Genomic DNA, 26,501 nt, shown 5'->3' with positions numbered 1-26,501 from the left:
CCTCGTCTGATCCTGAGGCGAGGTCGGTATGGTCACTATGAAGTCCACCAACATCATCTCGGCCGCAGTTGCCACACACGGCGTGGTGAATGCCGCGGCCTTGCCCATCCCGCCGGATGAGACGGCGAAGCAAGACTCTACCGTCGAAGAGTTCGACAACCCTGCGTGGTGGGGGAAGGAGAAGAGAGACTTGACGGTTGAGAGCATTGACAAGACGGCCTTGGGGGGGCAAGGAGAAGAGGGCCACCAACATCACGGTTGAGGCGAAAGTCTAGGCTTAGTAGTCCTGACCCGGACGCGCTGGGTTGTTGGGGCCAGCAGAGAGCATCCCATTCGGCTTCAACTTGTCGTTTTGCCTGCCACTTGTGCGGAGACTTTGAAACACGGAGTTCGTCTCAGTGCACCAATTCCCCAATTACACTGCCCACTTCCATGGTGTGATTTACGCCAGGGAGTACACAACTAGTGTACTGAAACAAGTGCTTCGTTCTCAGATGAAGATGACTTTCTCTCACAACCGACTGATTCGACTCCTTCAAAACGAATGCTCCTTAGTAGTGCGGTGCGTCTAACAGCCCTACATGATCGGTAGGTTGGCTTCCTCCTTATTATCCCCGGGCGCCGTAATCGGGCCTGCCAATCGTCGGGATAATAGAAGAAGAACAGGAGTTCGGCGTATTGGAGCACCAGCAACGGGGTGACCAGGTGAGGCGGGAGGCGAGGAGAAAAGAAGTTACGGAAGTGCGGGTATGCTGCCGAAAAAGCTCACCGGCAGCTCCCGCCCAGTCCACATGGCGTTGACTTTGACTCGGTGTCCGAAAATCCTTGCTGCTGCACACCGTATAGTCCACTGTGTGCATGCCAAACGCAATCTTGCGCAAAGTGGGCTCCGGCGAATTCCCCGATAGGTTGGGAAGGCTGACGACGGTGGGGGGACCTCGGGGCAAATCTCGTACACTACACTACACCTCACGGTACGGAGTAACTACACGGCATTTTAACGTTACATGCATATGTGCAGACATTGGCTATGTATGTGACCTTCAGGGAGGCGATCCACGGCCGCTGGCTGGTCGAAAATTGTCGTTGAACACAAGGTAGGCTAACGTTAGCCAGCCACGAGGGACACTGCTGTGTCCGAGATAAAGTGATGCGAGTGGCTGTTTTGTCTCTGGTGGTCAGCCTGTCGCTTACACTACTGTGGTACGCAGATCATTGCCCTGTTCGGTAGGTGTGGAAGATCAATTCGTTGTCTTGGCCATCCTCCGAAATACTCCGTACACAACACATACATACTTGTTTCATGGCCGGAGCAATAGCCGACTTAACTCCGAGGGACTCTCTGGGCTGCATGCAGGCCCCCATCGCTGCACTCCATTGTCGCCATGCTGGGTTTTGACCGAACGAGGTGACTTTCGGAGTCGCGGCCGGCGAGCAACAGAGGATCGATCGTCTTGGGTCGCCCTCGAGTTCACAATCTGCTCCACCAGTCCCGATCCCTAGAGCCGTCAGCTATTCCGGGCAATGAGCCTGGCCGACATTACCCCAGCGATGCCGCGCCGGGACATCTACCAGCTCAAATCGTTCGGCTAGAAGACGGATCCGGGGGGAGCGCTTCAAGATGACGGCATTGGACTAGCTATCGGCCTGGGACCACGCTTCAAAGAGAGCCTCTGAGAACGCTCAGCCAGGCTCGCCATTGACGTCGGCACGATCGAGAAGGACCTCAAGGGTGATGTCGTATCGGCGGCCAAGGCCAACTTTGTATGTACAGTACAGGGCATGTCTTTCTGCACCCCTGAGACCCCTATCGACCCGGCCCGCGACAATAACCCGGCATCAGACGAGGCGCCGGCGCTCTCCATCGCCTACGAGAAGCGTCTTTCCCAGCGGGCTCGTCGCTAGCGCCAGTTCAGAAGGTAGTTGGAATCAAAGGGGTGTTTTGACGCCATGGACGCGCTGCGGAGTTGCGCTGCTTGGGTTGGTGCCGTGGGCTTCAAGGAGCTGTGGTGGCAAGACTGTCGACTGTCTAGGTGTGCTTGGTGACGGTCACAGACAGATGATATGGCACTTGATAGGAAAAAAGGGTCACTTCAGGGGTAGAATATATACACTGTCCCTGTGCCTCTCATTCACATATCGTATCTTGTATCCCTCTCGCCTCTTTTATACCCGTCGAATCATCCCGGCAAGTATGTCGTCTGGTTATTACTCCCCGGCATCGGCATGTCGGAGTGCACGACCTGGACGTCGGTGCGCACGTGGATGCCAGGCGGCGGTGGTGGCCTGGGGTGGCCGACGCCGTCCGTCCCCTGCCGACCGAGGTCCTGCCGCTCGCTGTCCCGCAGCGCGTGCGTGTGGCTGTCGGCCTTCTCCGCGAACACGATGGTCTGCAAGGGTACCATGTCGCTGTCGTGCCCCGGGGCGCCCGAGGGGTCCTCCGCCGGGACCACGGTGGTCATCCCGATGTGGTGCTCGCTGTCGAACCGGTGGAAGCCGTCCGGGGTGGTGTGCCACGTGCGCAGCCGCGCGCTCGCGTTGGAGCCGTACTTGTAGCTGGCGCCTGCGCCTTTGTCCTGGTGCTTGAACAACTTGTACAGCTGGGGCCCGATCACGGGGAGACAGGCGCACACGATGGCGGCGGTTTCTTCGGCGCCGGTGAAGATAAGGAAGTTGGCGACGCCATCTGTCGAGTGTCAGTATCAGTTTGGCGTCGACCATGGGGGCACGGTCCGACAGGGGGAGCTCGGGTGAGTGGCTTACAGCTTGGGTCGGTTTTGTCGTCGGTGTCGATGAGCAGGGCCAGGATGCGGGCCAGTTCGAGCAGGCAGGCTGCGAAGCCGATGCCGAAGACGGCCAGAAGACCGATCTTTTTCCACCTGCTGAGGCGCAACCCCCAAATGGCCCAGAGCGGCAAGGCCATGAGTCCAATGTCGGAGATCAGGCTGAAGATCATGGGCAGAGCAACGTGGACCACCGTGGTGGCATCGCACTGGCCGGTCAAGTTCCCGGGGACGGGCTTCCCGAACCTGGCGTAGTACTGAAGGAAGTACCACTGAACGGGCTTGCACTGGAAAAGGTAAAAGCCCGTGCCGCCGAAGAACCAGAGGATGACGTAGACGAGGTTCGCCCACCAGAAGATGCGGATCTTCGTGTCGGTGACCAGGAAGAGGCGCTTATAGAAGAACAGCAGCGTAAGCTTGATGCAGGTAAAGAAGGAGCTCATCAGCACCATGGTGATCCAGATATGCTGCGGTGATGCGCTGTGTCAGCGGTCGCATCCAGGGCAACCATCCATCCATGTCTGTGCCTGACTGACCATGAAGGCCTTGGACAGATTGTGCGGGTAGTTTTCGTCGAGGGCGTTGACGGTCCAGAAGTGGAGGCCCAGGCCGTAATGCGTCGCGGCCATCAAGTTGCCTATGATGACATTCAACAGGACCTGTTCGCCAAGTGTCAGCCACAGGGGAAAAGGCGGGGGCCTTAGCAGCAGCCGGAAGGGGCGCAAGACTAACTCCGCTCATGACGATGAAGATGCCCTCGGCCATGACGGGCATCTGGCGCGACGTGCCCCTCCATGTGGCCCAGAGCCTGCCGACGATAGTGACATTGCTGATGAGCAGGAAGACAGACAAACTCGCCCAGAGCGCAGGCTGTCTGGTGTCGTTGAAGCGGGCGGCCTGCTCGGGCGTCAAAGGCGCTTGCGACATGGTTGGACGAGCGCGGTGCTCATGCCGGACGGGGCAGGACAGAGGAGCGCGAATTTGGCAACATCAAGCGATGGCGCCCGGTGCTAACCTGGCTGGGACTGGCATAGTTGGATAGATCTCTGCGGGTGTGGCAAAGAGGGTAAAGCAAGGTAATTAAGCAGCGCAGCGAAGGGCACGGGGAAGGGGAACCTAAGTAGGTAACTTCAAGTCGGCCTGCAAAAGCAGCGATAACGCAACCGCTGGGCGCCTACAGTGTACTGTACCGCGGTAATCAGTCCACCGTTGCGTAGAGCGGGTGTGCATGGCCGCAGCGCGTTGTACTCGGGGGCGAGGCCAGCGGCGCAGCAACGCAGTACGACAGTAAGCACAAGGGAGGGAGGGGCGGCATAACCAAGGCATGGACCTGGCCTGCCGCCCTCCTTTATGTTCAAGGAAGGAGGAAAGTGCTGGAGCCACACACTACGTTGCGCAGCTCACGTTTAGTGTTATGCTGTGGAACCATGCTGCATATCGCATGGCGAGCAGTGCCGCCAAGGGCTCGATCTACACTACACTTGGTAGGTGCCGCATCTGTGGTCATTCAACTTTGTTGGTTTTTGCTGCCGCAGCATATGCGGATCCAGCCGCAACACGATGCTGTTCACTGTGTTTCGACATCCATCCATGATATATGACACGCCCGACTGCGCCCCTGGGTTTCGCATCGGCCCGGTCTTTCCGCTTTTTTTTCGGCCAGGTCCAGGTCTCCCTCAGATACCACCTCGGGACACGAAACACCCCTGGTGGACGGGAGGTTTACACTAGACGGCACGGCAGCGCCGACCCGTCCCTCGCTCGCGCCGGGGAATGTGGAAAAAATGCTGCTTGTCGCCTGCACCTCATGCCACCGAGGTAGCTAGCCCCGGGAAGGAGGGGTAGCACTCCGATCCACTCGGGGCAATTCAGTGGCCTGCTCAACGAGTCGGCGGTAACTTCGCGGCCCTCGGAGTACGTGCACAGGCTTCATACACCACACTACGATCGTTACGCTACGTGTTCCCTCCACACTGCTGCACCATTGAGCAAGAACGAATGCATGGGTCGGACATTAGCTCGGCGCAGTAACGATGCGCCACCATGCACTTTATCTGCGAGCCTTGTCGATCCCAACGTTGCTTGTGGCCAACTGACCCCTTCAGCTACCTGAGTGAATTACCAATGAATATTACAGAACAACCTGGAATCCAATCCATTGCACGGAAGGAATACCTGCCCGTTGTGTGTGAATGTTAATCCGAGCCCTCATTATTAAGTTCAACGGTTTGGAGGATGACGGGAACAAGCTTTTCGGCTCCTGCTCTTTTTCCCTTCCTTCTCCTTCCTTCCCCGCTGTGCCGCCTGCGCCTCCGATCTGCATTTCCCCAACCAACAAGATGATGCGATCCACATGCCATTGACATTTTTTAAAACCTGCAAATCTGTTTTTTCCTCTCTTCTTCTACCGCAGCCTCGCGACTGGACAGCTCGGTTCTCTTGGCTCGGCCCTGCGACGTCTCCCGTGTGACCTGCCCATTACAGTCCTCCTCCAGTCGGCCAGCGTTGCGGCGCATTGCGACCACGTTCTGGCTCTGAGCTCGAACCCTTACCTGCCTGCCAACCTGCCGATTGAATTGCCGCCTGCTGCCTGCTGCGGTGCAGCGTCGCGTGTCCACTGCAGGGCCGGTGACCATGTCGGACGAAAAGCCGAGCCCCAACTCCAACTCCAAGGCGGAGGCCGACGAGTCTGCGCTGTCTCAACCCGCCACGCCCGACCATGAGACCGCACCCGACGGCCCCGTCGCGAGCTACTCGCGCGAGCAGGAAGCGCGCGTCGTCCGCAAGCTGGACTGGAACCTCATGACCCTGTTCTTCGTCTTGTGTGAGTGCTAGGTGCTGGGACCATGGGACGGGATATCTCGGCAAAAAGAAGTGTAACGACTTGGCATCGCACATGGCACTGACGTTAAGCTTCTGATGCCAAGACATGCTCGCCTTCCTCGACCGGGGCAACATTGGCAATGCGCGCATCGCCGGCATGGCCACGGAGCTGAAGCTCGACACGAACCGGTACAACTGGCTGCTCAACATCTTCTACATCACCTACGTGGTGTTCGAGTTTGCCGTCCTGTTCTACAAGATCTTCCCTCCGCATATCGTCGCTGCCGTGGTTGTCTTTGGCTGGTGAGTTCGCTGTTCCATCGTGTCCATCGTCTCGCGGTGCGCCCTTCTGACACGGCACCCGACATCCCAGGGGTCTGATTTCCACGGTGCAAGCCGGCGCACAAAGTTGGGGCGGCATGATGGCGCTGCGGTTCCTGCTGGGAGCCTTCGAAGCTGCCTACGGGTGCGTCGTCACATTGTCTCCGCCGCCCCGTGATGGGCTCGCCCTGTTCGTGTATCGCTGACTAGGTTGGCCTGGCCTAGACCGGGCATCATCTACCTCCTCTCCTTCTTCTATCTCCGGCGCGAAATCGGCTTCCGGTGCGGCATCTTCGCTTCCGCTGCCCCGCTGGCATCGACCTTCGCCGGCGCTCTCGCGTACGGCATCACCAGCGGCCACTCGCACCTCGCCAACTGGCGCCTGCTGTTCCTCGTCGAAGGCCTGCCGACAGTGCTCATGTGCATTGCCGCTTTTTTCTTCATCCCGGACTCTCCGGAAAAGGCCAGGTTCCTCTCGGCAGATGAAAAGGCCATCGTCCGGTCGCGCGCCATGCGCCAAGTCGGCACAGCCGCGGATGCCAGGATCGGCGGTGTGAGCCTGAGGGACATTGGCTACACTCTCCTCGACGCCAAGGCTTGGCTGTGCGGTCTGATGTACTTCTGCGGCAATGTCAGTTACTCCAGCCTGCCTGTCTTCCTGCCCACCATCCTCCAGGACATGGGCTACACCGCCATCAACGCCCAGGGCCTGTCCGCGCCGCCGTCCTTCGCCGCCTTCTTGTGCGCCCTGATCACCACCTGGATTGCCGACCGGACCCAGCAGCGATGCCTCGTTCTGTTCTTCACCTCGGTCCTGGGCGGGACGGGATACATCATCCTTGCGACGGTTGAGACGGTCGGGGTTCGATACTTTGCCACCTTCCTGGCTTCCGCTGGCGTCTTCTCCACCATCCCCAATATCCTGGCACTGACGCTGAGTGAGTGTGCCCGCGCCCAAGATGCATTGTTGATGTGAGCGCACTTGTGCTGACCATCGACTTCCATCCAGACAACCAGGGCAGCGACACGCGGCGTGGCATGTCCATCGTCCTCATCAACCTCATCGGCCAGTGCGGGCCGTTCCTCGGCACCAATGTCTTCCCCTTGGAGGAGCAGCCCAGATACGTCAAGGGCATGAGCATTTGTGCCGCCTTCATGTTCTTCTCCGCGGTCATTGCCATTGCTCAGCGCGGGCTGCTCGCGTGGGAGAACTCGAGGCTCGACCGCAAGTATGGTGCCGTCTCCCGAGATAGGAATGGCGTGTCGGACGCTAAGGCGGCGGAGAACTACGGTCCCAATTTCAGATACGTGCTTTGATGAGCAGCACAATTAAAATCAAATGGTGGGGGAAAGCAATGTCTTAAATACATGTCGGACCGCGAGGAGCTTATTCCACCCGCGGCCCAGTTGGTCAACGTACATACTGTACCATACATAGTGGGTGAGCCAGGTTAGAGAAAAGAGATCCGCAGCGTTTGAAGCAAGAGGGAGCTTGTGATCCGCGGTCATGTTTCCATGGAGGTCAGCACCTCGCCTTGAGACGGCGGGAAAGAATCTGAGCGATCGCCTCCTTTGTTTGCCCCCTCAGTCCTTTAGCAAGCCCGCAGGGCCGTACCGTATCAGATCCGCGGCCTATGGACCTCAGTTAGCTCGCAGTTCCAGACGTGGTGAGCAAGTGAGCACACTGTGGAGCATTCCGTGACAAGGACAAGGAGGGCCGGCATATTGAGAGACGGCCAGGTGCGAGAGAAAACAGACGAAGGTAAAAACAAAACTACTGACCTTCTCGGCCACCGCATACACCGTCTGGCAGGTATTCGCCCCGGGCAGCGTGGGGAAGACCGACGCGTCCACGACGCGCAGCCCCGTCACGCCATACACCCGCAGCTCCTCATCCACCACCCCGCCCAGCTCCCGCGGCAGCATCGCGCACGTGCCCGACGGGTGGAACTCGCTCGGGCTGAGCGCTTCGGCAAGGTACTCCACAAACTGTTCATCCGTCTCCGTGGCATTGCCCGGCGCGAGCTCGGTGGCGTTCCACGCGGCCGTGCGGGGGTTGGCCAGGTGGTACGCGCGCGTGAAGCGCAGCATGTCGGCCATGACGGCCGCGTCGAGCGGGTTGGCCAGCGCGCGGTAGTCGACCAGCGGCTCGCTGCCGCGCGGGTCCGTCGCGTTGAGCGCGACCGTGCCCCGGCTCAGCGGGTGCAGCGCCACCAGCGAGCCGCCGCTCACGGCGCCGCCCGAGATCGCGAGGCTGTAGAAGGCTGTGCGGTTGCTTGTCAGCGCGGCGGCCAGGGCGAGCATCTGCGCGCGGTAGCCGGCTGCGACGGTGGGGTCGGTGTCTGGGGGCAGGTAGGCGGTGTGGTTCTGGGCTGCCAGGGCGGCGGAGAGGTTGGCGGCCCGCGGGGAGATGACGGGGAAGGGCAGCCAGGCGGCGGCATTGCCGATGGCGATGGAGTTGGGGCCCGTGCGGTTGGCGGACCAGACCGCGGAGGCCCAGGCCGCGAAGGTGTCGTTGAGGAAGAGGTCGTCCGGCGACGGGTGGATGCTGTAGTTCTGGTACTGCCACGCCGCGAAGATCATGCCGTGGTCTTGGAAGTTGGCGCCAACGCCTGGCAGATCGACCACCGTGGTGATGTTGGCCGAGTCGAGAAGCTTCCGAGGGCCGATCCCGCTGAGCTGGAGGACCTGGGGGCTGTGGATGCCGCCCGCGGCGAGGATGACTTCCTTTCGCGCCTTCACTGTCGTTGGTAGGACGGTTTGATTTGTCGGGAGGACGGTCTGATTTGTCGATAGCGAAGTGACCGGCACAAATGAGACGCCAGTGGCGACAGTGCCGTTGAGGATAATTCTGGTGACCTTGGAACCCGTCACCAAGTGATAGTTGGTCCGGTTTGCTGCCTTATTATCATAATGCCCGGTCCTGGCATATGAGCGCTCCACAAGCTTGGGATCCATGAAGGTCGGGAACCAGTAGACGCCGGGCTCGCCAGACCCGCTGTCGTTGACGAACGGAACGCCCGGCATGCCCCTGAAAGCGTCCAACTGGGCCGTCGTGCCGGGGTATTGGAACGACGGCCACCCGGCGTACACGCCTGAGGTGTTGCCCCAGAACCTGGTGTCGTACGTGATGTTGGCCGATTTCGCCACGTCTTCATCCGGAGGCACAAAGTTCAGGGCCCGCTTGAAATAGGGCAGCAACCCGCGCCAGCTCCAGTGAGAATCAGAACCGAAGAAGTCACCCCAGCGGTCGTAGTCCTCGGCAGTGCCCCTCACCGTCATCATCGCATTGACGGCGGAGCTGCCACCGACCACCTTGCCCGCCAGCACGGCTATGCTCCTGTTGCGCAGATTCGTCTGCGGTACGGAGTTGATGTTGTACAGCAGTTCCGTATCGGACATGCCCATGAAGCCGCCCTGCACCGTCGTGATTGATGACGAATTGCCTACCCACCGTCAGCTGGCGGTGAACCACAAAAGGCGTCGCGATGCGTGGACGCACTTAGCTCGCCATACTCGACTACAAGCACTGTGGTCTTGCCATCCTCGGTCAGTCGGTCGGCGACTGTGAGGCCGGCCGTGCCGCCTCCGATTACGACGTAATCATAGGCCTCTTGGACATCTCTGGTGGGAATTTTGGAGGCAAGAAGCCTCCGAGGGAATGCTGCGCCAAGGCACGGGTTCAACGCCAGCACCGCGGCGAGAACGGCAGATATGCGAGCCATCATTGAGACGCGACCAAGACCGAATCCCAAGCAGCCCATCCTGACGAGCGAAGAGGCAACAGCAAACGTGGTGCTTTTGACTGCCTATTTGCAGCCCCCGTAGCAAGTGCCGAAACAGTGCCATTCCGCTGATTCACGCTTGAATAGGCTGAAGGAGCGCTTGCAAGTTTGAACCGGGCAGCACTCCGGTCGGTAAGACAGCCAGCAGCCATGGCAGTTGCGGGTGGGACCGTAAGCTGCGTAAACCAAGCAGCTGTGGGACGGCGTGAATATGGTTGTAAGTGAAGTCGACGCAGGATTGATTGCTCTGCCCGGGGCGCTGCCGGTTCCTGCGTGGACCTATTATCCGGACCATCAGGAAGCGTGCAAAGTGCCTGCTGCGGCGGGGCGCTCGGCTGATCGGCAGGCCACAATTCCACATCACTTTCTCATCCCGTCAGGATTGAAGATGTATGCAAATGTATGCAATTAGCTGGCTGGCCTCGGGGACTGCGAACGGCAATCCCTAGCCCTCACTCCATATTCCTCGGTGATATGTAAAGTGCCCCTGAGCTGCTGGTTACACCGAGGCCATCTACTCGCGCAACACGCGTCGCATTGGCGCTGGTCACAGCGACTGCATTCAAACACTCTGGTGTCGATGTCGTTGTCGGAAGTCGGATAAGCAGTATTGGCTAGGCCCTGGTGCGTGTTATTTCTGCGTCTCCTCCTTGCCTGCGGGGGAGTGAGCTGGGCCGAAGATGGTAGATTGGGGGCACCAGGATTGCTGAGCATGTATCAGGCCGCTGACTGCAGGCAGGTGTGAGTCGGGTCTGGGCTATTTATGTCTCTAATGCGGCAAACAACCTGGCTCTTATTGAAGGCAGGGCATCGCAGACGCCTCTGAGCGGGAGGATGTGATGTGGCCGGCTGCCCTGTTGGCCGATCGTGTTTGTTCCCGTAAACTGCACAAGTCTGGTTGGCGTGACCGCGATTTGTTTACCCGGCTGAAACTAGCAAGGAAACAGGAGTAGGAAGAGTAGAAACTTGAGGCTCGGTTAGCTGAGTCATGTTGAATTGTTCTTGTTACCTCGCAATAGACACCTCCGTTTTCGTAACGAAATGTCAGAGGGTTGCAACTCACACAAGCCGCTACAGGTATTGTTACAGGTATTGGGTCACTTAACAATGTGGTTTGGGCAAGGGAAGGTGAGGTGCCGGTTGCAGATTCTACTCGCACCGACTCTTTTCATCCCATCTTGTTTGCTATTGTGCCTTGTAGGTGAATAGGCAAGGTGCGACGCCCACAGTTCAAAAAGCGATTTTGCTTAATCCGTCGAAATAAACAACTATTTCGCTTCCCATCCCTTTAAAATTTTCTGCTCTACTCTTCTTCAGACTCGACAATCGGCCCTGCAAATCGCCAGGGGTTCACTCCTCATTTCGAAGCGTGTCTCTTGTGTTGTTTGCCCACAATTCACTTACGTCTCATTTACTTGTTTCATCGATTGGAACCGACTTAACTTTCGCAACCGATCGGCTGGACGCTGCAATCGCCTTGCCCGTCCAGCACCACAATCTGCTTCCTTCCCTCCGCCACAACAACCTCATCCTTCCGACCGCCACCACAATCACCGGCAAAGATGGACAATACCCAGCAGCGAGCGGTCCAGAGCGACAACGAGGACACCAAGGTACCGAGAATCGCCGCCGATTCAGACGATGGCGGCGTCGACCTCGCTATGACAGTCGCTGCTCCCGGCAGTGGCCTCGGCCACGAAACACGCACCGACCCCGACGTGTTCCGCTTTTTGTCCTTGCCGGCCGAGATCCGGCTCAAGATCTACAGGCTGCTCTTCAAAACAGACCGGCCAGTCTGTCCACAAGTCGACACCATCCCCGCTCGCGAGAGGCAACCTTCGGGACTTCCACCGGGCGTGGTGCTCTCCATGGTGCTCGCCAACAAGCAGCTGGCGAACGAGGTGACGCACTTCCTCTACAGCCAGAACGCCTTCCGCCTATCCATCCGATACCATCGCGACTGGCTCGCCCGGATCGGCCGCCGCAACTCGAACCTCCTGCGAGAAGTCATCCTCGTCGGCAACGGCCAGCCGACTCTCGCGGCGCAGCAACTCTCCTCCATGCTGGTCACGCTGTGGAAGCGTGCGTTCGGCAGTCTCCGGCGTCTGATCGTGCATGGCGAGTGGTGGACGCCTTTGGACGCGGACTTCATTCCCCGGCGTCTGCTGGAGGTCGGTGCCAGTAGGACGTGGAAGCGGTTCCCCGAGCTTCAGCGGATCGACATCGACATTCCCCACTTCCACGCGCCCGTCGCCTACGCCGCCATTTACATGCGCCTGTGTGTCCAGACGGGCGTCCTCATCACCGCACGGCACCGCGTGAATGGGTGGCATCTGCCGGTTCTCCACGATTGGCCCCGGTTTTACACCGATGGGTTGATCTGGTTCCGAGTCGATCCCAGCGATTTGCAAGAAGCCGTTGAGAAAGCTCGGGAGGCTACAAAGCAGAGCAAGCTGAGGAAACGGCGGGAGAGGTGGAAGGCGTTGAAGGCTCGGAAGGCTCGGGAACGCCGAGAGGCTGAGGCGGAGCGGGCGGGAAAATGGGTCGTCGTTAAAGAGGTCCCGCCAAGACTAATTTCGGATTTTACCGCGTACAAGGAATTACAAATCGCCAAGGGGTGAGCAGGCCACGACGACTTCGAGCAACATCAACAACAACAATCGCAAAGACTCGTCGCAACAACTCTACGAAAACTCAACCAAATCGAAAAAAAAGAAAACGAGGATAACCCGCACCCTAACTATAACCCGTATCCTAACCTTAACCTAAACCCTAACCAGCGGGGGGCTGGCGCCGCCCCCTATACCCTCGGCGAACTAACCCTTAGCGATAGAGCAAACGCCTTAGCGATCGGGGTTGCGTAAAAACGTTGTAAAAACATAGCCGACAATTGGCCGAAATTAGTCTTGGCGGGACCTCTTTAACGTCTACCGGAAAATGACGAGATTCTCCACAGAGGCTTCTTATTTTTTGCCTGTACACAGTGGAGAGGATTACGCTGGCGCACAGCATGATGCCTAGATAGCAAGTCTGTACCGACCACGCGAGTGCCAGGAACAGTTGCATGCTCTCTGGACCCAGCGTCGGTAATTGGCGATTCATTGTGGGCTAATGAGTAGGCCCTCACTCAAACAGATAATCAGGCCTTGGTGTTGGTGTTGGCACTTCGAGATTCCCCAGACAAGCATGCCAGCGCAGTGTCGAAATCCTCGTCAGCGCGCAGCGCCGCTGCCGCCGCAACCACTCTTGCCTTCGCCGCGCCATCCGCCTTCAACGAGCACGCCCGCGCGACACACCACAGGAGCAGCGTTCCCAGCGCCTTCGCATCGCCGTCGTAGTCCGGCGCCACCGATCCGAGATCGATCAGCAGCAGTCGCGCTTCCTGACTGCCCTCGCCCGGCTGCAGGACCGTGTTCCAGAACCTGATGTCCCCGTGCTTCACACCACACCTACCGAGCTCCCGCACCCCACGGACAAGGCCACGCAATTGCGCTTCTGTGATTGGGAGTTCGTCTGCGGGATTTCGAGTCAGAATCTCAAGGTCGCTGCCGCAGAAAGGCATCAGGAACCCCGCAACAGTGCCCGGCTTCCATGGCTGTCTGTTGCCAATGACCACGGCGAGGATGGGAACGACAGAAAATCGGTTGGTCATCTCGACGTTGAGGTCGGCGTCGCTTCCGACCGGGCCGATCGCTTCAATGAGAGCCTCCCGAGCCCGTATTTCCTGGGCGATCGGCATGATGTCGACATCGAACTCGATGCGCTTGAAGACGCAGTCGCGACCGCGCCAGACGCATCGGTCTGCAGACCGGCTGATGTAGGTGAGCTGCTTCAACTCGTCCACCGACGTGGTGGGGAGCTTGTCGGTCGGCTCGGTGCCGTAGGACAAAAATTTGGTGATCGGTCTGGAGACGAGGTCATCCGCGCGGATCTCGTAAGATGCAGCGCTATCGCGTGCTGTCATGTTGATGGTATTCCAGGGCGGAACTTGCTGGTGTGCATCGTAATACGCTCTCACATGGCTCGCAACCGTTTCCGCGAGCCAGTCGTCATCGGGAACCTCTGCTTCGGTGACATCAAGTCTGTACCATCGGCGGTTGGCCAGATCATAGGCCTCAGCCGAGTAACAAACGGTTGGGGTGATGAGGTTGCTGAAGATTTCGACCACTGGATCGTGCCATATCCGGTTGGGCTCCATAGTGCGATGAGAGGAAGAAGAGCTGGATTCCGCCAGTCCAGATCGCAGCAAAACGGCACTTGTGCCTGTGAATTGGTCCGACTGAGGATGCGGAGAAAGCAAGTGCTGGCCGGGTCGGAGGAGACACGTCGGAATCGAGTGCGTTTGCAGGTTCTTGAATGAGACATGGGATTGCGTGCCGCCCAATGGACACCGCCGAACTTAGCCGCCGTGTTGCGCGCCCTAGCGTGTCGCCCCTCACCACGGCCCCACAGACTCTTCCCCTGCGCTGAAGTGGGGCAGGAATCACAGGATCTTCTTTGTGTTGGGTCTCCAACCCTCTGCACTCTTCTCAAAGCGCCACCGCCTGTTGGAGCCAAATCCTTAGCAACGGAGACTGCAGGGACATGCCGGGCGCTCTCCGTGGCGCGCTTCATGGCTCATTGTCGCATGTCGCGTCTCGCCCTTGAGACGTCAAGCCCCGCTCAGCGCTTGTTTTTTTTCTCAGGATAGGTCACGTTACATTGGCGTTTCGCTCACGCGGCCAGCCTGCTTCCCAATCGCCCGTTGTGACTTCCACAGTCAGTTTCTCTGGTGCTTGTACCCTTACTCACCTAGGTAGGTAGGTACCTTACCTCAGGTATCTAAGGTAGGTAGGTCTTTCTTTCAGTAGCCGCTCAGTGATTGGCAAGGACGAACTCCATCTCAGGCAGTCCGTGGCCTTCTCAATGGCCGCCTGGCTCGGCGGCCGCTCTGGATATCCAGTCGTTGTTATTTGAAACACAACTAAGCGCTGCCGGGACGGTCATCTTGAGCGAAAGTGTCAGTTGTTGCTTAGCCTCAGTTGTGACCAAACATGTGGTACTTTCCATTGGTCGAATCTATGTTTGCTGTCTTGGCCAACACGGTCTATTGCAGGGTCGCAGACAGAACTCATCACCAACATCCTTCCTTGCTTAGACCAGAACGCTATTCCCAGTACTGCAGAACTGCTTGAGGTTCCACCTTCTTCCCCTCCCATGTGAATGCCCTCGCGTTGTGCTCCGCCACTGTCCGACCTTCTTCAAGTATAATATTCTCCTCCCGGTCTCCGCCCTCCCCCAACAACCAGAGATACTTGCCAGTTGAGCACGGATTGATTTTCTTTGAGAAACGCCTGGTTCCGCCACCCACGTACGCCCACACGACACTGCAAACCCCGTCAGCTGACCAGAATGGCTCCTCCCGTCGTTGAAGCCGCCGACCTCCGCCCAATGGCTTATCTCAGGGATGTTCCTTTGGATGAAAATGACCAACGACCTTGCTGCTGCGGCCAGTGGTACATTTATTCTGCCACTTGTGGCGGCGTCTACCAGTCTTTCCCCATGCGGTGCGGTATCACCAGAACTGGCAGAGGCATCCATACTGGCTACTGCAAGGGAAAGTCGACCAGGGTTTTGATCGCCGACGTCCTGGTGAATAAAGACTGTCCAGCCAGGCACCCTCACTATCAGTAGGGAAACTTCTGGGTAAGTCAGCCTTCCTGTGACACGGTGCCGAGATCTCTGCTGACATGCCGCGTATGAGACAGAGCAGCGACGGCAGGGGAAAGGCATCGTCTTTGGCCGGAGGGACAACATGGGGGTGTGGATGGATGGAGCCATACATATCGTCTTGCGGAGTAGCCGTCTCCTGTTTGATCAATGATGTACTGGGCTGGGTACCTGTCGTGCGCCTGCAAGCGCGGTGTCGTCAAGTCTTTGGCGCCACGCGATGCACCATTGGATGTGAATTTTCTCGGGATGGAGAGGTTGAGGTTTTCCTTGGGTATAGGGACGCAGGGCTTGAGCTTTGGAATTTTTGGGTAGCTTGGTTTGTTTCACGATGTTTGAGAAGGAGATGGGGCGGGGGAAGGGGTGGGGGGTATCAGGAATTGAATCTTCAGCTCTGACAGGCAGTACTTTGTTAGAAATGACAATTGCCTCGCTCTTTGCGGATAAGTGAAATGCATACGGATAACTTGTACGCCGTCGAAATCTTTGTTGCATCACGCACTCGCAAAAGCGTCGCGTAGATGCTCACAACACTCGCGGTACAGCTCCTCCGAAAACTCGGCCGGCTTCGTCGGGTCGGGACTCTTGTCCCATGCATGCGGCACCCCGGGAACCATCTTGTACCTCACGACCTTGTTGATCGGCTCTCTGCCCAGCCGCATCGCAAACTCCTCGCCCTCCTGCTGCAGCATGTCCCACTCGCACGTGTACAGAATCACGGTCTCCGGTATCGCCTCCGCCAGGTGCTCGTCCATCGCCTTGCTGGGCGACAAGTAGGGACTCGAGAGCGGTAGGTCTGGAGGGTGGAGGTATGCCGCGTCGAACAGGGACGTGAGAGTCTCCGGCAGGGTCTGGTCCGGCCGGGTTGAGCGGGCCCGCTTCAGGGCGCGCGGGAGCGTGTAGTCAGTGATGGGGTACCAGCTTGCGACCGCCCGGATGCGGTGGGCCGGGATGTGCCGACCGGACTTCCTCGCTGATTTGACGTGGTCGGCCAGGCACAGCGTGGAAGTAATGGCAAGGTTGCCGCCCGCTGAGAACCCCGATACGGCGAGCTTGAAGGGGTCAATATGTAGCTCAGGAGCGAACCGGATCAGGTACAGTAAGGCGTCTGCTGCGTCCTCCACAGCCACGGGAAATGGATGCTCGGGGCTGAGGCGGTAGTCCGCGCTCACGAAGACAGCGTTGCACGTGTCAAGGACGAAGCGGGCAAAGCGGGCGTCGTCGGTCGCGTTGCCGATGGTGAAGCCGCCGCCGTGGAGGTTGACGACGGCGGGAAATTTGGCGCTCGTCCGGCCTGCCACTGCCGCCTCATAGCCGCGTGGGACATAGAATTGCAAGGTGAACTCGCCCTTAACCTTCGAAATCGTCGAGGGGATGGTCTTGCTGAAGCTCGGGCTGGGCGGCCGCTGAGGCGCCAGGAAGTGCAGGGTCATGCCGGCGTACTGCAGTGACCTCCACCACGCGGCCGACATGCGGAGCCACAGCCGGGACGGAGCGGGGCCGACAGCATCGCGGGCGGTCTCGAGCGTTTTCGCGTCCGTTGCGTTGTTTTCAGCGGGCGGCGCCGGAGCGGAGAAGTGCACCACGGGGATGCCATCAACGGTGGGTATCGCTTGGTGCATCGCGGGGCAGAGACAACAGCGGCTTCTCGCTGGCATCCCATGGAGAGAGAGGACAGAAGAATCCTTCTTGAGGGTGCTCTTTTGCAGGTGTGCGCGCGCTTTCCGTTGGGGGGGTGGTGCCTCCGATTTGAGACATCGATCCAGCCATTGATGTCACACCCGCCTGCGGGGACTGTTGCTGGCCAGGTACTGTTGCAGGTCCCCGCCCTGATCTCGGTCAATTGGGGGGGAATCTGTGGGAGGGGCGGGGGAGGGTGACGGGAAAGGTACAACGTTAAGTTGGGTGGGTGGCAGGTGTGCCTTCCCAGCGAACGTTCGATTTGGGTTGGCCACACCAGACGCACCGAGTACGCTAACTGTTTCGAGCATGATTCGCTTTGAGAGGTGGGTCGTGCTTGCCGGGGCCTTGGCGTCCGGGAGGTTTGGACCTGTCGTGACGTCACAGGGAGACAGCCCAGGGGCAACCACGGGATTCAAAGCGGCAAATGACGACGATGACATCTATTGGCAAGAAGCCGCTCGCACCTTCCGGCTCCTGCCGGCGTTGGGTGCCAGATGCGTGGTGGTTCCTCGGTAGCCTGTCTGCGCCAAAGATCCGGTGCCCCCGAGGAGGCAGCATCCAGCACATTCTAGGTGGCAGGCCCGTTCGGGAGAGCCGGATGCCTGCTTGGATGTCTCGTCATCGCAAGTGCCGGGTCCCTTTTCGGGTTCTAGGTAGATCAACATAAGGGTTTCCAAGGAAATCTCTCAGCCCGTGCAGTTCCGTCCTGGCATTTAGTATTTCCATCCCCTCCTCGCTCCGCACCTGCGGGCCGAGAACCCTATCCCAACTGCTCTGGCCAGAACTTGAGTTAGCCGCGGAGTTGACGTCAGAAAGACTACCGCTTCGGGTAATCAACCCACCACTATTGATAACGAAGCCATTCAACCATCACTGTGACCTGTGTCACCAGGGTATCCCACGGCGACGCCCACTCGCGAACCCGCCGAAGCTCGAACTTCCCCGCCAGTGAGCATGTCGCCGGGCGGGCTCAGGAAGCCAATTCTGGCTCTGAACCGCATCATCGGGCACACATCGGCCAAGAACCACATCACCCGGCCCCACATCGGCAACATCGCTGCCCTTGACGATGACCATCGGCACGCAAAACACGTGAAGAAGGCGCAGGAGCAGCGGGTCAAGGAGGAGGAGCGCGAAAATGAGCGCCGATCTTTCCAGCAGCGGCGGAAAGAAGAGGAGGAAAAGGCACACCAGGAGGACCCGCCCGAGATCGCCGCGCGCTATGGCACCAAGACGGGCGACGTGCTTGCCAAGACCGAGTCACTACAGAAGTTGGCTGCCGACCCGAACAACGCGGGCATGGCGGTCAGCTTCATCGCCCGCGTACACCATGTCAGGAACCTCAGCTCCAGGCTGGCCTTCGTCATTTTCCGCGACCAGATCGAGCTCGTCCAGGGCGTGCTGGCCTACCGCGAGGGCGAGGTTTCGGAGAACTTCGTGCGATGGGCCGAGCATCTGAACAGCGAGTCCTTCGTTCATGTGCACGGACGGCTCCAAAGGCCGCCTGAGCAGATCAAGGGCTGCACTATCCACGATCTCGAAGTCGTCATCGACTCGATGCACGTGGTCGTGCCCGTGAAGGAACGCCTGCCTGTCGACCCCTTCGCAATGGACCACGTCGAGGAGGACGAGGAGACGCACCAGCTCGAGGCGATGGCGACCACCAGGATGCGCGTTTCCAACCGTATCGCCTACCTCCGGACACCGACGGCGCAGTCCATCTTCCGCATCAACTCGGTCATCTGCAGCATCTTCCGCTCCGTGCTCGAGAGCCATGGCTTCATCGAGATCCACACCCCCAAGCTGATGCCCGGCGCGACCGAGTCCGGTGCCGAGGTGTTCCGGGCTAATTATTTTGGACGCACGGCGTTCCTCGCCCAGAGCCCCCAGCTGTGCAAGCAAATGAGCATCTCGGCCGACTTTGGCCGCGTGTTTGAGATCGGCCCGGTGTTCCGCGCCGAAGACAGCAATACGCACCGCCACTTGACCGAGTACACGGGCATGGACCTCGAGATGTCCATCAACAGCGACTACCACGAAGCCCTGCGTGTCATTGACGATCTGATGAAGAGCATCTTCAAGGGCGTCTACAGCCGGTGCCGGAAGGAGATCGATCTGGTCAAGTCGCGCTTCCCGCACGAGGACCTGGTCTGGCTTGAGGAGACGCCGATTCTGACGTTCAAGGAGGCGCTGGACCTTCTGGACTCGTCTGGCTGGACGGATGACCACGGCCGCAAGGCGTCGGAGCTCGAAGACCTCAGCACGCGCGCCGAGATCCGCATCGGCGAATTGGTCAAAGAGAAGTACAAGACCGACTACTACATCATCGACAAGTTCCCCGCCTCCGCGCGGCCCTTCTACACCTACCTCGACCCCGAAGACCCGAGGTACACCAACTCGTTCGACATCTTCCTCCGCGGACAGGAGATCACAACGGGCGGTCAGCGCATTCACCGACCCGAGCTCCTCCTCGAGCGCATGAAAAAGGCAGGCGTCGAGCCCAGCGGCGTAGCAGAGTACCTGCAAGGCTTTGAGTTCGGCGTGCTGCCGCATGCCGGATGCGGCATCGGGCTGGAGCGGCTGTTGTTCCTCATGTTGAACCTGGGAGACATCCGCAACGCCTCGCTCTACCCACGCGATCCCAAGTCTCTGCCCTTGCGCCAGGACACTTCTGTCCGGCTACCTCACCCCGAGGCGGATACGATGCGGTACGCCTACGACTTTGAGCATGGCCGCCCCAACCTCGAACTGCCGTCAGTCCCGAAGCTCATCGCCAACTACGGCGACGCCACCAACACGGCCTGGCTCGACGACCGCTACAAGGTTTGGCGACACGAGGAAACTGGTGCTGCGGTCGGGTATGCCGAACAGAACGGTTACGCCCTGGTGATGGGCAACCCGCTGTGCGACCCGCAGCAGTACCAGCTCGTGATCCGCGCGTTCCTGAAGCACCTGCGCAAGCAGAAGGACCTTCGGCCGCTCTGGCTGCTGGTCGGGCCCGAAGTCGAGGAGATCCTCGGATCCAAGCTCGGTTGGCGGACGCTCAGCTGCGTGGCCGAAGAGCGCGTGCCGATCGACTCGGCCAAGAAGGTTGCCAAGAAGGAACGGCAGGCCGAGGACGCCGGCGTCACCATCCGCGAGCACCCCGTCGACCAGCCCATCCCGCAAGAATTCCGCGATCGCTGCGACAAGCGGATCGCCGAGTGGAAGGAGAACCGCAAGGGCAGCAAGCAGGTGCACATCACCGAGGTCCGCCCGTGGATCGACATGGAGCACCGGCGGTACCTCTGGGCCGAGACGAGGGAGGGCGAGATCGCGGCGCTCTGCGTGCTGCACCGCCTGTCGCCCGCCAACGGGTACCAGATCAAGTTCGCGCTCGACTTCCCCGGCTCGCCCAGCGGCACCATCGAGGCGCTCATCTCGGCCGCCATCCAGGCGCTCGCCAAGGCCGGCGTCCGCAACGTCACCTTCGGCGCCGGCGCCATCCCCGAGATGGTCACCGGCGGCAACCTCGACGGCCTCCGCGCCCGCATCCTGTCCAGGACGTACAAGACCATCGCCCAGCAGCTCAAGCTCGTCCAGAAGAGCGAGTTCCGCGAGAAGTTCGGCACCAGGAACGACCTGGTCTATATTTGCTACCCCTTCATGGGCCTCGGCGTCAGCGGCGCGAGGACGTTGATCAAGTTCTTTGAGGACGAGATGTAGACTTCGCGCGGTCCACGCCTTCGATGTTGTGTTTTTGCTGGGTTTGCTGGATATTTACCGTGCTGTTGCTAGAAGTTGGGTTTTGTGCTTGGATATAAATGGTGCTGTTTTTGCATTGCCTTGCTGTGCCCCGCTGTTTTGTCATGCCGCAACGATACCTGTAAGACAATATTGAGGAGTGTTAGACTTGTCTAATATGGGAATCCCTGGGCCTGTGCCTGATGTCTTCGGCCAAACGTCCAGCTTCCGGGCCCAGCCGATCGTATGGTCTCTTGGGCGAGGCAGGGAGTCATAATGTATCCCTATTTTCTTTCCCATTACGTGCATGAGTCACGCAAGTCACACAGGGAGCCCCATCCAGCGTACCAAGGCTGCTACGACCCGGCTGAACTCCATCGCAACGACAAGCAGGGGCTCGCTTGGCTGTGGACAAGCCAGGTTTCCGAGAGCAGAGCAATGCTTCCCAGAGGAATCTGGCTCCTGTACCTGGATTGCCCGGTTCGGACTCGGATCCGCACAAGTCGGTATACGCTTGTTTTCTCGCCATGCTTCCGGCCCAACCTCCTGTGTCCTGGTGGTCACTGCTAGATGAGTTGACCAGATCAGAAAGTTGGCGGCCATCGCCTTGTGTCTACACTGGTTTGTCAGGACCGAGAGATAGTGACAAGACAAGTAGCGCGGGCTGCGGGAGGTGGCGGCCCACGTGCATCGCGGCTGGCACGCTGCCGATCCGGAGAGTCATAGGGGTGCGCGGGTGCTAAACCCGTGGCCCGGGGGAGGGAGGCCGTGTTGGCGGTGAGGGCGCGGAAGCTCGTGATGGCGATCGGCCGATCCCGCTGGCCACCATCCGCAGACGCCTCGCCTGCCTTCCGCATCCCCCAGTCCCCCTCCCGGGCTTCGTCCACGCCGACCTCCTTCCCTGCACCACATCCGCAGCTTCCTCCTCAGACACGGCCCCCATCCAAGCGCTCACCCGCTCCCGCCTGCGGGACAGCGTGGTCGCGCCGCGGGGTGGGCTCGCCGCGGACCTCGGTGCGCTGCACCTCTCGCCGGGCCAGCAGCAGCTGCTCGCGCTGGGGGTGGCGGCGTTGCGCGGCGCGCGCGTCGTGCTGCTGGACGAGGTCACGGGCTGGCTGGGCGAGGCAACGGAGCGGGAGGTGCGCGCCTTGTTGTTGGAGGGCGAGCATACTAGAGGTTGTACGTGATCGAGGTGGTGCATCGGGTGAAGGTGGTGGCGGGGTATGATTTGGTGGTGGTCATGGAGGAGGGGGAGGTAGTGGAGGTGGGAAGGCCGGCGGAGTTGTTGGCGAGGGATGGGGGGAGGTTTGAGGAGTTGTTGGACGGAAGGGGAGGGCAACTGGGCGGCGGGAGGGAGAAGTTGGTTGGGAAAGCCTTTCGGCAAGCTCTACTCCTCCACATGCGGCGTAACATTGGTCTCTGTCGCACCTGTCTAAAGCAGGGTACAGTCTTCCGTGGCCTGTGACTTGAGGCTCATCAAGGCTTCATACGTCAGTATGATGAACAAGCACCGAACCCGCGGAGGAAATCCAGCCGTTGAGAAGCCCGTCACAAAGGAAAGCTGTTGGCGCTAAGCCTTGCAGTACTCGTAAGAGTGTCTGGTTCAATGTCACGTTCTGGTCAAGCGAATACCTCAATTGCAAGAGCTCGATCTGTTCGTGTATACACTCATCGTGAAGCTTGCCTGAATAGCCATGCATGTGGACATCATGAGAGTCAGAGAATACAGCAGCCAATTTCTATGCCGAAATTTACCTTGACGGTTAGTGCAGCGGACTTATCTCATTCACATGCGCAGATATATCGCACACATGCGCATAGTAAGCTCTGACAAAGGTAGGTAGCCAGTCCGCTCATGTGATTGAGTGTCGGAAGAGCTCATGTGAAGATTGTCTGGCGTCTGTCCGGTTGTCTATATTTACCTGACGCTTCCTCTACTTCGGCTTGCCTTAGCCATCCACCATTCATACCATAAATCCCGGGGCCTTTACCATGGATCCTCTCAGCTTACACCGTGCTCGGACTCGTTCGCGAATCCTCAACCTCTTCTTCTGCGCGAGCGCGGACCGAAACGTCCCGCTTCTTCGTTACGGCCTGGCGTCTGACTTCCGCTACGACGTGGCGCCGCCCTGCTCCAACAAACCTTCACTGGACAGGGATGGCTTCACCCGCCGCCTCAATCGCTTCTTCGAGGCGTTTAGCACCTTCCGCCTGATCGGAGAGACCGTCTACCAAGACCACGATCGCGGCGTCATCATCGCCATCACCCGTATCGAAGGGACCCTGCGCCAGCCCTTCGAAGGATCGCGTGAGTGGCGGAGTGACAGTGTCATGGTCGTGAAGTTCAACGACAACGGCACGCGGATCACGGCTATACGGGAGTTTGTCGACGCCGCAAGAGTCGACAAACTAGTCTTAAAGGCTGGGGGCGACGACGGCAACCGCTACAGTGAGGACGACAGTGAGGACGACAGTGACGGCCATAGCGACGATGACAACGACGGCGACGACCACCACGGCACCCTCCTGGGGGGCAACCGTGGCGTCGCAAGCGGATGGGCGGGCAAGGCAGCCTGGGCACTGGCGTACACTTTCCTGGCAGCTGGTGCCAGTGTCCTCGTGGCGGAGCGAGTCCTGAAAGCCTGGCTAGTCGCACAGATCCGGCTTAACTTCAAGGACTTCGGGTTCTGAACAAGGGCGAGCTTGCGCTAGTGTAACTACAATGCCCCCCTGGTTTGTTTGTTAGTTTGGTACTTATGGTGGATCACGACAGGGGCTCTAAATCACAGGTACCTTAGCGCGCCAGGGGGGGGTGGCAAAATGATCTCTGCTATAGTTTCCTAGAGGTAAAATAGTTTTTTAGTTTACAATATACTTTATACTATCAAAAGGATTACTACTACTATCGTAGAGCTAAAATCATTATATAATATAAGAACTACTTAGATAAATTATATATTTAATAGTAAAATAATCACTATACTAGTTTTCTATCATATATATCTTAGATCTATAGAAGGATTTTAAAGTTAAACCTTTTTTCTAGTTCAAAGATTCTTTTCTCTCAAAATGATTTTCTACCTTAAAGATCGCTTTTATTTTTTTCATTTACACTCTCTAACCTACGCCTTGTAGCCTATGCCCTCTAGATAAGTGTGAAATTCAAACCAAGGTACAACTGTGAAATCGTAGTCTCGTAATCTCGTAGTATAATAGTAAATCCGTAAGCTTATATTATATAGGCTATAAGTTCGATTCCTTATAGAGTCCAGTTTTTTCAACTAAAAAAAAAGAAAAGAAAGAAGAAAGGAGAGAAGGGTAGAGCAAGAGAGAGGAGGAAAAAAAGGGAGAAAAGAGATAAAAAAAGGGGATAGAAGGCTTAGAATAGATAGAGAGGTTTACTTTTATATATAGATACCTTATATATAGTAGATAATAAAATTTTAGAAAATAATCTTTTATCTAAAAGTTGATTTTAAATTAGTTAAAATTATTTTAAATTCCAAGTTTTTTTTTCTTATTAATAATTATCTTTAGCTACTAATATTAATATCTATTTAAAATAATCCTATTAGTAAAAGATTATTTTTACTATAAGATATCTTTACTCTTTAAATTCTTATTTTATTTAAATTAATCCTCTTAGTTAAAAATTATTTTCTTCGAAAGATATTTTGAACTTAGGACCGGTAGGAGCCTGTTTTCTAGGCGAAATATCTTGACGCTCCAAAATGGTCTCAGAGATCATTTTGCCACCCCCTCCTAGCGCGCTAAGGTACCTACCTAGCCGTCTTGGCACGAAATAGACCAACCGCAACAGGAAGTCAGAGGGCACTGTAGCCTCTACTTACAATACACATAGCTTGCTTCGGTATCTAACCAGTTAGCTAGGTAGGAAATGGCGTTTAATACACTGCTTCATCTATATCAAACGTGCTTCAGTCGAACTTGGATTCTGGAGAGTGATGAGGAACAGATGGGTAAAAAGGCCGAGTTTGGTTGGCTGTTAGCCCCTGTCAGAAAGTGGGGGCAAGAACCAAACTAACAAACAAACCAGGAGTGTCCTGTACAACCGGCAGATGTTCTCCGGGCAAAAACACGCGAAACCAGACACCAGGGTAGCCTTCACCAGTGAAGCCAGCCCGGGGGGGCGCAAGCTGGTCCGGAACAGGCTGCCGTTTGCCCTCTAACTACACCGCCACACTGTGACCCGATCGATGCTGTAAGCTTCGACGCTCACACGGCCGACTGTGCCGGCGGAACGCCACCGCAACCCCGCCGCAAGCGACTTAACTATTTAAATCCACTAGCCAGATTCTTTATTTCCACTACGCACCAGGGACGGTCCGTGCGCTCCCACCAAAACTTGGCAGCGAGTGTCACCACGCTCCCTCGTTAACATGCTACAACAGGAATCGCGATAGGAACTGTTGAGAGATTCAAACGGTCAATTGCTACGTTGCTTACCAAAGGAGAGGGCATTTACAAGACGGATATAATAAAGCTGTGTTAGGGGTTAAGCACAGGAGCCTCTTATCGATAATACACTTATCGATAAGCAAGGTCACGTGACTTACCGACTTGGAGGCTCGGGCGCGCAGTAGGCGGTCAAGGCTGGTAGTATTGAGTCGGTTCAACTACGGAGTACATTTTTGAATATTCAGCCATTTCTGCGCTAGGTTTCTATCAAACCTGCATTCGTCAGCCTCTTCAACAACACCAACAACATCGTCGATTTGCAGCGATTCCTGTGGCGACGCAGTAGCTAGGGAGCGTGGTGACACTCGCTGCCAAGTTTTGGCGGGAGCGCACGGACCGTCCCTGGTGCGTAGTGGAAATAAAGAATCTGGATAGTGGATTTAAATAAGTCGCGCCGCAAGGAACCATCTCGCCCCCTAACGTTACTTAGGTCTCGCCATTTTGGGGGAGATCGACGTCCGCACGGGATCCTGGCAACACGCCACAACTCAAGCCAAGTCACGGACAAGGGCGGCCGAGATGCCGAAGCTAAAGAGTTAGCGGGAGAGCTGGGTGTTTTAAGTTGTCAAGATTAACTACACCAGTGTAGTGTAGTTAACCAGCCCAGCCAGTCGCGCCGGCGGAGGTGTACGCAGTAGTGTATGGAATACACTATACTACATTCCATACACCACACTAGTGGACGGATTGCACGAGGTGTCTGGCCATCATTGTTGGGATCCAGCGAAGCGGCCGGGAAGTGGAGCACCGGCCCCGAGACTCATCAAATGAGGCACCTGAAAAGGGGCAAGCGTGCACGTTGAAGCCTTCACCAACAGGGCGGCTCCCTCGCAGATCCCTGAGCAAGTTGACGCAGACCTGGGGCACAATCGCGCCGAAAAAGAACAGGGGCCAGGGAGTTCGTTACCAGGGAGCTGGGTCAAATATTGGCCAGGCGCAGTTAAGTGGCGCCGAGAATCCGTCGGGGTTGATGAAGCGTTGTCATTCCGATGCCGGTGAACATCTCGGGTGGCATGGGAACTTTGAAATGGCAAGCATGTGAGACTCTGCGGTCTCGAGGCAGAGTGGGAGGAAAGAAAGGACAAGAAAACACAAGAGATAGATGCGCAATACACTAGTTAGTTTCAACGGCCTACAATTCGGCTGCTTGGAGTCTCAAAGATGGATTTCCGGAGCCTGCCCTCGCCAGCTCGCC

The 26,501-nt window shown here is 57.7% G+C and overlaps 10 protein-coding genes across 10 annotated transcripts; 5 read left to right on the top strand and 5 right to left on the bottom strand.

Moving 5' to 3' along the window:
* Positions 1-37: 37 nt before the first annotated feature.
* Positions 38-1,905, top strand: THITE_2126257 (uncharacterized protein; the record flags this gene model as incomplete). Its single annotated transcript, XM_003650099.1, has 5 exons — positions 38-196; positions 576-588; positions 1,048-1,097; positions 1,212-1,227; positions 1,688-1,905. 5 exons carry the CDS (start codon positions 38-40, stop codon positions 1,903-1,905), a joined length of 456 nt encoding a protein of 151 aa, XP_003650147.1.
* A 117-nt stretch (positions 1,906-2,022) lies between these two features.
* On the bottom strand, positions 2,023-3,811 carry THITE_2109414 (uncharacterized protein). The gene is made up of 4 exons (XM_003650098.1): positions 3,516-3,811; positions 3,320-3,442; positions 2,764-3,250; positions 2,023-2,686 (listed from the first exon to the last, which is right to left on the bottom strand). Exons 1-4 carry the CDS (start codon positions 3,708-3,710, stop codon positions 2,181-2,183), a joined length of 1,311 nt encoding a protein of 436 aa, XP_003650146.1. The 5' UTR covers positions 3,711-3,811; the 3' UTR covers positions 2,023-2,180.
* A 1,234-nt stretch (positions 3,812-5,045) lies between these two features.
* Positions 5,046-7,443, top strand: THITE_2109409 (uncharacterized protein). Its single transcript, XM_003650097.1, has 5 exons — positions 5,046-5,607; positions 5,711-5,909; positions 5,980-6,072; positions 6,153-6,865; positions 6,937-7,443. Exons 1-5 carry the CDS (start codon positions 5,418-5,420, stop codon positions 7,242-7,244), a joined length of 1,503 nt encoding a protein of 500 aa, XP_003650145.1. The 5' UTR covers positions 5,046-5,417; the 3' UTR covers positions 7,245-7,443.
* A 68-nt stretch (positions 7,444-7,511) lies between these two features.
* On the bottom strand, positions 7,512-9,652 carry THITE_2085319 (uncharacterized protein; the record flags this gene model as incomplete). Its single annotated transcript, XM_003650096.1, has 3 exons — positions 7,512-7,559; positions 7,710-9,373; positions 9,430-9,652. The coding sequence occupies 3 exons, from the start codon at positions 9,650-9,652 to the stop codon at positions 7,512-7,514; spliced, it is 1,935 nt and encodes a 644-aa protein (XP_003650144.1).
* Positions 9,653-11,274: 1,622 nt separating this feature from the next.
* On the top strand, positions 11,275-12,333 carry THITE_2085318 (uncharacterized protein; the record flags this gene model as incomplete). The annotated part of the gene is made up of 1 exon (XM_003650095.1): positions 11,275-12,333. The coding sequence occupies one exon, from the start codon at positions 11,275-11,277 to the stop codon at positions 12,331-12,333; it is 1,059 nt and encodes a 352-aa protein (XP_003650143.1).
* Positions 12,334-12,618: 285 nt separating this feature from the next.
* Positions 12,619-14,059, bottom strand: THITE_2109407 (uncharacterized protein). The gene has a single exon (XM_003650094.1). It carries the CDS (start codon positions 13,908-13,910, stop codon positions 12,852-12,854), a length of 1,059 nt encoding a protein of 352 aa, XP_003650142.1. The 5' UTR covers positions 13,911-14,059; the 3' UTR covers positions 12,619-12,851.
* A 1,583-nt stretch (positions 14,060-15,642) lies between these two features.
* Positions 15,643-17,370, bottom strand: THITE_2109403 (uncharacterized protein). Its single transcript, XM_003650093.1, has 2 exons — positions 15,882-17,370; positions 15,643-15,815 (listed from the first exon to the last, which is right to left on the bottom strand). Exon 1 carries the CDS (start codon positions 17,041-17,043, stop codon positions 15,916-15,918), a length of 1,128 nt encoding a protein of 375 aa, XP_003650141.1. The 5' UTR covers positions 17,044-17,370; the 3' UTR covers positions 15,643-15,815; positions 15,882-15,915.
* Positions 17,371-17,853: 483 nt separating this feature from the next.
* THITE_2109401 (uncharacterized protein) lies at positions 17,854-20,880 on the top strand. Its single transcript, XM_003650092.1, has one exon. It carries the CDS (start codon positions 18,059-18,061, stop codon positions 20,807-20,809), a length of 2,751 nt encoding a protein of 916 aa, XP_003650140.1. The 5' UTR covers positions 17,854-18,058; the 3' UTR covers positions 20,810-20,880.
* Positions 20,881-21,453: 573 nt separating this feature from the next.
* On the bottom strand, positions 21,454-21,996 carry THITE_2126249 (uncharacterized protein; the record flags this gene model as incomplete). The annotated part of the gene is made up of 2 exons (XM_003650091.1): positions 21,454-21,728; positions 21,783-21,996. 2 exons carry the CDS (start codon positions 21,994-21,996, stop codon positions 21,454-21,456), a joined length of 489 nt encoding a protein of 162 aa, XP_003650139.1.
* Positions 21,997-22,819: 823 nt separating this feature from the next.
* Positions 22,820-23,518, top strand: THITE_2085313 (uncharacterized protein; the record flags this gene model as incomplete). The annotated part of the gene is made up of 1 exon (XM_003650090.1): positions 22,820-23,518. The coding sequence occupies one exon, from the start codon at positions 22,820-22,822 to the stop codon at positions 23,516-23,518; it is 699 nt and encodes a 232-aa protein (XP_003650138.1).
* Positions 23,519-26,501: the final 2,983 nt, after the last annotated feature.

This window comes from Thermothielavioides terrestris, chromosome 1 (genome assembly GCF_000226115.1).
Source record: "Thermothielavioides terrestris NRRL 8126 chromosome 1, complete sequence".
Lineage (NCBI taxonomy): Eukaryota > Fungi > Ascomycota > Sordariomycetes > Sordariales > Chaetomiaceae > Thermothielavioides > Thermothielavioides terrestris.
Note: the sequence above shows the minus strand (reverse complement) of the source record. Positions and strands in the feature narration are given on the sequence as shown.

What these genes read in the sequence shown, in the direction of transcription:
- THITE_2109414 (XM_003650098.1), bottom strand. Translation starts at nt 3,710, where the DNA reads ATGTCGCAAGCGCCTTTGACGCCCGAGCAGGCCGCCCGCTTCAACGAC. An exon ending in ATCTGTCCAAGGCCTTCATG is followed by an intron (nt 3,251 to 3,319) that starts GTCAGTCAGGCA and finishes GCATCACCGCAG; the next exon opens with CATATCTGGATCACCATGGT. An exon ending in CGACAAAACCGACCCAAGCT is followed by an intron (nt 2,687 to 2,763) that starts GTAAGCCACTCA and finishes GACACTCGACAG; the next exon opens with ATGGCGTCGCCAACTTCCTT.
- THITE_2109409 (XM_003650097.1), top strand. Translation starts at nt 5,418, where the DNA reads ATGTCGGACGAAAAGCCGAGCCCCAACTCCAACTCCAAGGCGGAGGCC. An exon ending in GCCGTGGTTGTCTTTGGCTG is followed by an intron (nt 5,910 to 5,979) that starts GTGAGTTCGCTG and finishes CCGACATCCCAG; the next exon opens with GGGTCTGATTTCCACGGTGC. An exon ending in TATCCTGGCACTGACGCTGA is followed by an intron (nt 6,866 to 6,936) that starts GTGAGTGTGCCC and finishes ACTTCCATCCAG; the next exon opens with ACAACCAGGGCAGCGACACG.
- THITE_2109407 (XM_003650094.1), bottom strand. Translation starts at nt 13,910, where the DNA reads ATGGAGCCCAACCGGATATGGCACGATCCAGTGGTCGAAATCTTCAGC.
- THITE_2109403 (XM_003650093.1), bottom strand. Translation starts at nt 17,043, where the DNA reads ATGCACCAAGCGATACCCACCGTTGATGGCATCCCCGTGGTGCACTTC.
- THITE_2109401 (XM_003650092.1), top strand. Translation starts at nt 18,059, where the DNA reads ATGTCGCCGGGCGGGCTCAGGAAGCCAATTCTGGCTCTGAACCGCATC.